Source organism: Brienomyrus brachyistius, chromosome 8 (assembly GCF_023856365.1).
Source record: "Brienomyrus brachyistius isolate T26 chromosome 8, BBRACH_0.4, whole genome shotgun sequence".
Lineage (NCBI taxonomy): Eukaryota > Metazoa > Chordata > Actinopteri > Osteoglossiformes > Mormyridae > Brienomyrus > Brienomyrus brachyistius.
This window is the reverse complement of record NC_064540.1, coordinates 24,696,035-24,706,681: the sequence shown is the minus strand read 5'-3', so window position 1 is coordinate 24,706,681 and position 10,647 is coordinate 24,696,035. Positions and strand designations below refer to the sequence as shown.

At 41.8% G+C, this 10,647-nt stretch overlaps 1 protein-coding gene across 1 annotated transcript; it reads right to left on the bottom strand.

The window, feature by feature from the left end:
- Positions 1-2,704: 2,704 nt before the first annotated feature.
- On the bottom strand, positions 2,705-8,051 carry cstf1 (cleavage stimulation factor, 3' pre-RNA, subunit 1). Its single transcript, XM_049023735.1, has 5 exons — positions 7,883-8,051; positions 7,516-7,793; positions 7,201-7,398; positions 6,333-6,723; positions 2,705-3,437 (listed from the first exon to the last, which is right to left on the bottom strand). Exons 1-5 carry the CDS (start codon positions 8,049-8,051, stop codon positions 3,178-3,180), a joined length of 1,296 nt encoding a protein of 431 aa, XP_048879692.1. The 3' UTR covers positions 2,705-3,177.
- Between the last annotated feature and the right edge of the window lie 2,596 nt (positions 8,052-10,647).

The following is a 10,647-nucleotide window of genomic DNA, read 5'->3' as shown; positions in this document are numbered from 1 at the left end:
TGATTCAAGCACTTTACAACTGGGGGCGGAGAGAGAGAGTGTGCACACTCATGACGGATGAGCTTTGCTGCTGTCCTATTGGCCAGCTGCTACAGAATGTCACGTCCCTTCTCATTCGCTTTCTGCCAGGCTCTCTCATCTCCTCCCATTCTCTGGTGCAACTGTTATTTTTCTACCTGATAGTTTTTAGTTTATCTTGTAAACACATCAGTTTACTCAGAATAAGTACTACACTGACGCCGACATCCATTCAGCGTGAAGAGATACTTCAGATAGGTCTAATCTTCTTGTTTCCTTGTCAATTGTTGGTGAATTTCTAACCCCCTGCCTACAACGCGATTTATTGCGGTGGCTCGTTTGAAAGGCGTGAACTCTGCAGCTCCTTGGATTTGTCGTCAAGACAACACAGAGGGACAGAACTTGGGGAGACGATGGGGGCAGGAGCTGGAGTTCTTTCGGAGTCACCCATTGCAGTAATCCCCACACTAATCTACGGCAGTCATTTTAGCCTAGAACTGCTGCTTAAAAGTGAGATTTTACCAGGCCAAAAAAAAACAGGCTAAGATAAGCCAATACAGTCTTTAAAAGAATAAAATATATAATTTGATTCTGGGCTGTAGAATATTCAACGCTTGGAACTTGGTGAAAATTTAAAGAAGAGAACCTAGGAGAATGAGAGAAAACAGGACGCATCGAGAACAATATACATGTGAACTTAGTTCTAACATCAAAATGACATCATAAACATGTATATCAAAAAAAAGGGGGAAAACAGGAAAAATCCCCCTTAGTGGCTTTTATATATTTAGGACATGGAACTTCCCTATTTTAGTTTTCTTTTTTTGCATTTACAAAATGGTTTCTGGCAGGATGGTCCATTTTCGCAGGGCTACCGGATGCTCACATCAACAGATTAAATTAACTTGAGGTCACATTGACGTCATAAATCCTGACGCTGAAGCCTATTTTATTTAACACAGCAGCGCTTCTCAACCTGGTGCTGGGGAATTCCTAGACAGTCCACGTTTTTGCTCTCCAGCCCCGCTGGTGGACAGCCCACATTTCTGCTTCCTGCCAGGGAGGCCCAGATTTAACTGAATTCGTCCTCGATGTAATGCATTACAAATGATAGAATGCATTATGTACGCATTTATCATAGTAGGGAAGTAAGAAACTTCCTTTAAAGATTTCATGTGTAAAACGTCAGAACCAGCATAAATTATTGCATAATACCAAAAGGGGATTCTGTAAAAAAAAAAAAAAAAAGATATTGAAGGTCGAGTCTTCTGAGAACTGCGATGCTTCCAATGTTTCTTCAGTTCAATAACCCGTGGATCTTGCATCAAAAAATGTACAATATCACTTTTTTCAATAGCCGAAAAACAAGATGAAAAGGCAGAAATAATCAGCAAACGCCGCCACAATTTTGAGAAGATGAGCCAAGGTCTACAAATTAAATCCACAAGATGGCAGAAATGATGCCCTTCTTTGTCAGCCATGAGAACAATCAAGGAGATAACACACTTTGAAAGAGCATGACCAAGGACCAGAATCTTCTATGGATTTGAATCTTCAATCCAAAGACGGTGAAATACTGCAGAACTGGGAGGGAAAAGTTTTCAGCTATTCTTCAATTACATGTTCAGTAACATTTTACATTAATCGCACCTTCATAATGCCTTTATAATGGATTCATAGGACATTCATAAGCACAGTGTATGAGGTTCAGTCAGGCACCTTGAGCTATAAAGTAGCTAAAAACCCAAAGAGAAGATGTGTTTCTCAGAAGCTCCATGTCTACCACCAGCCTGTAAAGGGCTTTATTCCTGGCAGCAAAGCCAATCACCCCCCTCCCCCCCACTCACCTTTAAAAATATGGCACAATGGTTTGCACAGATAGCAAACCAGACACGATACTGTGACGCTCATAGACCGCTCACTGTTCTCAGTATTATACACACATCTAAGGAAGAAGAAACCTCATTCGAGCCTCAGCTAACAAGGCTGGGGGGGAGGAGGGGGAGGCCACTTTCGAGGCAGGGAGCAGCACACGAAGTTGCATCTTGGGTTGAGGAGCATCCATCTTAATGCTGGGTATCTGTGTCACTTTCCAGACCTAATAATGATTTGGAAAGAGTGAGAACCAGGCCTTCTGACGAACTTCCACAACCTCATTAGTCATGCAAGTTTTTCCATTATAGTGAATAACCATGACCACAAACGACATGAGAAAGTAACCTTTCTTTTGATGCTCCATACATCTTAGTATTTTCCTGATCATATATATATTATATATACACATTTTTTTTTTTACTTTCTAACTCTGCATAAACCGTTTCATGATGGACTAATGGCTCTAATATATAACTCACTGACAGACCCTCTCTCAGGCAGGGTGGGCTGATGTTAACGCTCAAACTGAAACTTTGTTTCAACAAATTGCACCAGAGACAAACCAGCACTTCCATTTGGCAAAGTTATGAGTTTCGATCCTTAAATAATCCCGAACAAAATTTTCTTGCATGACTAAAGATTCAGCACTCAAAACAAAAATATTTTTCCTTATACAAGGACAAAACATAAACCAGAGTTTCAAAGGTTTCGTGAAAAACTTTACACTTTTTTTTCCTCCTTTAAATATTATCCGGTATTGAACAGACATCCTCGTTTTAGTTATAAGCTGATCAATTCTAGGAAAGACAAATTTCACTGTACATGAATATGGTTTAATGAAAAAAAACATCAGCGACCAATAATTACAGCTAAAAAAACAAACAAACAAACAAAAGAATCATCAGATGAAACCTAGTTTTAGATATTCATCAGCAACAAAAACCACGATTGAAATTCAGATCTTGCCGACTGATGTCATGACCTAAATATTCTCAGTCTACTTTAAGAGTGATGACCCGTTGAAAACAGCAAAATGGTGCCATCCAGTAGTGGTACCTAAGCTAATGTCATTCAGTGACTAAACAATAATTCTAAACAACGCCGTGCAATTCAAACGGTTTCTTTGTCAACTCTCTCTGAACGAAACTTAAATTAACATTTAATCTTGTACTATCTTCATTATCTTCATCGTGCAAAACACCCTGGCTCTGTTGCTGATGTATCTACATCGCGATGCTTGGAAAGGGGGAGGGGCTTTTGGGAAGGCTTATTTTTGGCGTCCCTTTAGTCTGTAGTTGTGCGCCGGTACCAGAAGCGAGCCCTGAAGTCGTCGCTGCAGGTCATAAAGCCGGGGTTGGTCGGCGAGTGCACGATGCAGCGCACAATGTTGTTGTGACCCAGCGACAGCAGGTTCTTCCTCTCGGCGGAGCGAGAATCCCAGCAGCACAGGCTGATGGTGCGCTCGTCCGGGAGCAGAACGTAGTCCTCCGTGTGGTTGAACACCGCCTGTGTGCGGTGCATCTGCCGGCCGCTCAAACCCGCGCCTGGGTGGAACAAGGTGGTGGGGGGGGGGGTTTTCATGATGGACTGCAAGCCCGCAAGTCAGGCTCAGCACTTGCATCCGTCCCCATTAAAAGTAACCTTAGAATTTCCCCACCCAGACACCCATGTAAAAATATAAAACTTCCTCGCAGAGAAACTCCTCTGCTATAACGATGATAAACACCACCAGGCCTAAAGGCTGATTTGCACGGCATAACCGTGGACCTAAAGCTGCAGCCGGACATGCACTTCCCCAGAAATGTAACTGCACATCACAGCGGCACGGACCGCAATAACTGCGATTGGTAGCATTTGTTTTTTTTACTGCAGTGAGGAAAGCGTACATCCTAGGTGCATTTATATCACTGATTGAAAGTGAAGCGCAGTTCGTATCTAACATTAAATAACTCACCCTATGCATCGTAGTGACAGGTCTACAAACCTCAACATCAAACGTCAATTACACTTACCTTCGTTAAGTACAAATATCTTAAGACTAAAAAAAAAAAAAGGTTCTAGTAGATTAGACTTTAGAAAAGAAACTAGGTGGAAAAGCAATACATGCAACATCCAAAACTATGCATCACCTACGTGTTTTGGCAGTGAAATTACAGAAGCAGACACACCATCGCACAACTACAAATTTGTATAGGTCATGGTGTAGGTGCAACACAAAAGCACAAATCAGGCTTTTGGTCACGATTTAGAACAACTTCAAGTAATGGTGTAAGGTTCCGAAACTGAGACCGAAACCGCGACAAGTTCAGCATCTCATGTCGTGGTTCCGAAAGACAGAGCGGTGATGACCCCGCCCCCACGCCCTATAAATGAGTGATGGTGTCTGTGGTAAAAGCTTGGCTAGTTCCATTAGCTCTTGCAGACCCTTTAAACCACACATGAGGTCCTGGAGAGCTACAGCAACACTGAAAAGTACTACAAAATAAAACACATTAAACAAATAAAGATCTTCTGAGCAAACTACGAAGGCTACAAAGACTAAAATTGGTGAATTTCAAATAGCAATTATTATTCATGTCTGACATCTTACTGATGTTGATATTTGAAAAACTGAGACCCAAACTGATCTAAAACTGGGAGTAAATTTGACCGAGACACATATCCAGCCTTCTGAGTATGAATGAACTCATGGGGGGGGGGGGGGGGGGTTTACACCATACAGAGAGTATTAGGGAATATTTCAGGATTATGGAAGATAACCTAAGCCAATCAAAAGAAATTCCACACAGCTTCTGGAATCAGTATTTTGATATTCCAGACACTGTCACCTTACTTCTGTTTTGATTAGAGAACTTTTTAAAAGCATTCAAAATCATAGGAACTTCGTTAAATTTAGTTAAAACCAACTGACTACCTGATTCCAGTCCAACAAGCGTAAAAGGATAAATAATGATTCCGATTCTACACATCCTCTCCCACCTAAAGGTCACTCACCTGGACAGTGTGTGTACACAGTTCTGCTCCAAAGTCTCAGGCAGTCAAAGAAAATGTTTAAATAATTTTCATGTCTACCTAAAACTGTGATATGCCTGCCAAAGTGTGTCAGCTTAGCCATTTCAAAACCACCCAATACACCAACATTTTTTTTTTGACTCAACCACTAACATACCCTGTTTGACTATCAACACCTCACTGACTTTTTGACTAAATGAACTAAATAAGTTAGCTAGTTGGTGGTGAAATTTAACAAATACATGGAATGGCTGGGGTGTTCCTGAGGAGAAGTTTGGGAACTGAAGCAGTGCTCACCTAGCCATCCGGAAGGAAGTCAGTGACTTTTCGGAAAACAGGAGATATTCTTCTTATTGTGATTGTGTCTTAGTTTCCATATGCTCTAATGTTAAATCGTGTTTTTGCTCTGAGCATAAATACATTTACTAACCATATAAATAGCTTTGAGCATTTCCATTGACTGCAAACAATTACACGGTACTATACGTGTACATATACTGTTCGTGGACTTGAACACTGTCATTCCTGATTGGGTAGGCCTACTGAACATATCCAAATCAACCATTAGATAAACGATTTCTTGACAAATAGGAGACAGGATGTTCTGTCGGGTCAGGTGCCGCCTCCATCAGCACCATCAGGAGCGCAGGATATGTGGTTTCCCACCTTGTTCTACTCTCTGTACACTCATAACTATACCTCAAAGGACTCATCTATGAACCTTCTCACATTTGCAGATGACACCAGCCTGGTAGGCTTTATCACCAAAGACGACAAGTAGGTCTACAGGGGGGAAGAGATGTAGCCTCTGCTGGTGTAAACAAGTCATCTTCTCCTGCACTAACTCGATACTGAACAGCTACTGATCCACAACTTGCACCCTACCTGAACCTCAAACCCTATCCCACTGTATATAACAGCATATCTTGATACTAGGAGTGTAAAGATGCATCAAGATGAATCGATTATTAATGTGGGGACACAGCATCGATCGGTAATGTCAGAATCAGCAATAAATCCATTTTTGGGGCAAAATCCTCCTTAAAGATACTCGTACTGCAGGGCTGCGCTCTCCTACTCACTTGCTGCAGGCAGACACACACAAAAGTAGCAGCAACAGCAAGCGAATTAACTCTCTGCTCTGCGGAGTGATTTCATTTGAGGCTCTTCAGTGAGACCCCCAACTCTAGATTCCTTTGAGGAACCTGGCTCATCCTGCTCTATGATCCTGACTTGTACTTTGCGTTGTACAAAAGATAATTAAATGTAATATAAATATCACTACCACCCAGAGAAAATACTCGGCTCTAATGTGTTTGGCAACTAACAGTGACTTTGATTCCCAAGCCGTACTGCTCACCTTCACCTACCGTATGATGGATCTATATTTCATGTTGAATGTGGCGGAGGAATACAGCTCGTCTCACCTGTGTACTTGACCAGCGTGCGGCCAGTAGATATCTCCCACAGCTTTGCCACCGAGTCTTTTCCGCTGGACAGGATGTATTTGGAGTTCTTGGAGAAGACGGCAGAGCAGACCTCGGCGCCGTCGTGGGCCTTCTCGAACGTGGCGACGCAGCGGTTGGACACGCCGTCCCACAGCTTGATGCTGCCGTCCTTACTGCAAGTGACGTAGCTATTGGCGCTGGAGTTGTAGCTGACGCCCGAGATGGTATCCGTGTGCTGGTCCCGGGGGTTGGAAGATACGTAGCACTGGAAGGTGTTGACGTCATAGAGCCGCAGGGTTGGGTGCTGCGTCCCGACCAGGAGATAGTCCCCCGACGGGTGGAAGGAGATGGAACGCAGCATTTCTGCTTCCTAGCAGGGAAGAGGCCATATGTGGCAACAGTAACATTAATGACTCATTATATTAGAATGCTTGAAGTACCACGCTGTATAAGAAGCTGCATTGCACCATGGGGAGGTTTAAGTCTTGGGGGGGAAAGATATGTGATTTAAATTGAGTTTGATTTCATGTGGGCATGAAGAGCTTGCATGTTCCCCTTCTGCTGCGTGGGATTCCTATAAGTACATGCAGATATATGTACCAATTGCCCACGTTGACTGTGTGTGCAGAGGTGCGCACCCTGTGATACCCCACCCTGGGTGTTCTCCTGCCTTGTGCCCTATGCTGCCTGAAATGGGCTCCAGAAATAACACCACCCCCCCCACCCCAACCCCAAACTGGGATGGATGAATTTTGAAGCACCTGCATAGCTGAGTATCTTGCATGGAATTTGTGTGCAAATAATGAGTGCAGATGTCAGGTAGACGTCAACTATGTTGCTCACCAACCTGTATGTGCTTGAATGCTCTCTTAGCAGATGGCTTGGAGTAATCGAACAGTTTGAGGGTATAATCCCGTGACCCCGAAGCTAGGATCTGCTCTGTCGGGTGAAACGCCAGACAAGTAACCTCATCCACGTGATCGTAGAGTGTCCGGATCACCGGATGGTTCTCCATGTTCTGTTGGGCAGTCTCATTCATCATCACCTATCGGAAAGCACAGCACCCATTCCGTTTGTTTGCGTTTGCACACGTTCCGTTTTCTTTTTAAAAACCATGCAGAATAACAAGCAGGGTCCTGGGGCAGGAGGTCGCGGGGCTCACCTCAATGGGCATGGCGCTCTTGGCGAGCATGCGCTCCGTGTCCAGGATCTTGATGGAAGCATCGGCGGAGCCCGTGGCTATGAGCTGGCCATCACGGCTGTACGTGGCCACCCGGCACGGCCCCTTGTGCGATGTCACATAGCAGGTCTCGTACTCCGAAGCCTCTGGTGACATGGTCTGGACGTCAGCGTCGAACTCCAGGTCAATACCAGTTCCTGGCGCTACCGTGTCCGAGCGCCCAATAGCATACTGCACAGCACTGTCATCGTTCTCCATCCCTGCCATCAACACACAAGAGGCATGAATAGATGGTGGCTTATTCGCTTTTAATGCCCAGCATCACGGATCCAGAACATAACGTTCTTACCCATCTTGGCGAGCTGCATGAGCTGCTCAGACGGCGACACCACGCTCTGTGGCTTCACCTCGTTAATCAGGCTGTTCGCGATGTTGGTATAGCCGTCATACAGAAGCTGGCTGATGATCAGCTTGTACAGATGCTGTCGGTCTCTTAGCGTTGGTTTGGGGCGGTACATTCTTTTTACCTTGGGTAATATAAATGTATAACTTGTGTGAAAAACTTTAATTGCTCCACATAATTACGTTTCTCTAAAAAGTAATAGCATGGTTATCTTACAGAAGTTGATGAGTTATTATTCCGACAGTATCAACAATGAAAATTTATTTCAAACACAGTTCTTGCACAGTTTTAATTCAAATTTGTTAAGTTATGAAAAAAGAAACGTTTACAGAATTTTTAACAAACTGTGGTGCGACTTCAACAGACTGAAGTGCAGCTATGTTAGCCACATGAGTACATTTTATTACATAAAATGTTTAAGCGAACAATCTAGCAGGATAACTTGCAAAGAATACTATACGCTCTATATTACAAAAGTGAAATGTTTCAATCTCCCAGTTAAGGTATCTAATATTTTATTACAACACTCACCTGAGAAGCTAAGAGTATATTGAGAAACAAACTCGCTAACTAGCTACTGTTTCCACGCTTTCTGTGTCGAGACGTACGGGTAAGTTTCTACGTCATGACGTTGTTCAAATGCGCATGCGTATATAAGCAAAACCTTGAGAGAAAATTTGACCATTCGTTTACGGTCTCATTGGCTGAATTAAAATCAGGGTATTTTCTCAATTTCTCTCCGTAGCCATTGTGATGAATGAAGGAATCTGATCTAGGAACGGCGAGTGACAATACGCTGCCAGTTATCAACATCAAAATTTTAAATGACATTAAGTATTATTATAAACATTTTTTATTATGCAGTGGTCTTGATATATAAAAATGTTCATATAACTACCGCAAGTTCCAAAAGGAGATGAATTCCTAAACTCATGTCTTTAAGCGCTTTATATGGATTTAACCTACGCTTTTCTGGTTGTGGCAGGAGAAATTCACAAGAGGGCGATAAAATACTGTGACGCTCATGTCTGAGGAAGAGTTAAATATGTCGGACGCTCGTTCATGTTTACGTTATGGAATCGGAGTTTCTTCTTTTTTGTATATTAAGTAGATCCTACTTCTGGTTATTTTAAGAGGGGTTAACTGCACTTGTTTGATGGACAAATTAAATTATGATTTATTACCCATTTGCACAAGTACGACTACAGGTGCGATGGATTACTTCTTTTCACGTATCTTATCTTGCTATTGTTTTATGCACACGTATTTCACAGGGTCAGGCCATTTCAGAGGCGCCCCTGGAGCAAATATATATATGTGTGTGTGTGTGTACATACTATATACATACTATAATATATATACATACATACTATAATTATTTTTTTAATTCTTTTTTTGTATTCTTAATTTTTTATTAAGCATTTTGTTCTTGTTTTTCCACCACTGGCTCCACTGCTAAAACTGCATGATAAATACTGGAAAGAGCAGATCTAACTGGTGCCTTCTAGCAAAATCAAAGTCTGATATGCAGCAGGTGGTGGTGGGGTTGCGTAGTGTTGGCGGGTGTATGTTGTGTGTAGGTGTGCTGTGTAGGGGGAACTGGGGGCTGTTATGTGTGAAGAGCAGGCCAAGAACGGAACAACAAATGGCTTAGTTGTGTCAGCGGTTGGTACATTCAAATGTTTGGACCATGAAAGCAGAGAACTATATTGCCCAGACAAGCAGGTGAGAATCAGTTAAATTAAGACTAATGATTGCCCTACACATTGATGAACATGTTCCTGAGATATACTTCACAGATTTCCTTAATTAGGCTCAATGAAGTTTATTGTTTTTGGTCAAGGCCTGGAATACGTAAGACCCAAAAAGAGAAACTAATCAAACAAAACATTGCAACAATTATTTGAAAATTAAGACTGTTTTTTTTTTTTTTTTTTTACAATAATTGAATTTCTGCACAGTTAATAATGGTAAATTATGTAGATTAATTTGATTCTGAAGTAGATTGAAGTTCGGGTTTTGTTCCGTTGTCGAAGGTAGACTATTCCAATGCACTGGCGATGCTATTTTACATTAGGTAAAATAACCTAATGTAGGTAAAATGACCTGTAGGTTCAAAAAACTTGTAAGCTTGTGCGAGTATGTAACAAAGGTCTACCTACAGAAAAACAGGGCATAACGGCCTAAATTACATATATAAAAAAGTGGTCTAAGCCTAAGAACACAGGAAAGGACCTAAGTCTGTTATGATGAGGATATTAGCGGGTTCAGAACGTCTCATGGTAAACACAGATAACTTGTCCACACCACCTGACCATTCATCCTGGTGAATGTAGCCAAAATGGCCTGTTAGTCCATTTGGAGAAGACTGCTGTTTAACATAAAGTGAAAAAAACTTTCACTGTAGATATAAATTGGGAGACTGAAATCATTATTTTATTTGAGAGAACAAATGTACATGGTTGTAAAAGATGATTTATATAAAATTTAAGACAGGAAAGAATGGAGTTTTTTTTTAAGCAAACGGGATTGTGAACAGACACGATGGCAGAATTTTGCATTAAAAACAGTATTTTTGATCCATTTTTTTCAAAATGGCAGATCTGTTGTGTGCAAAATGTTTTCCATTTAAGAGAGCTTAAAAATTCAAGAAGTATTTGTAAAATAGTTTTAACAGATTTGAATTAAGATTTTGTAATAAATATCCAATA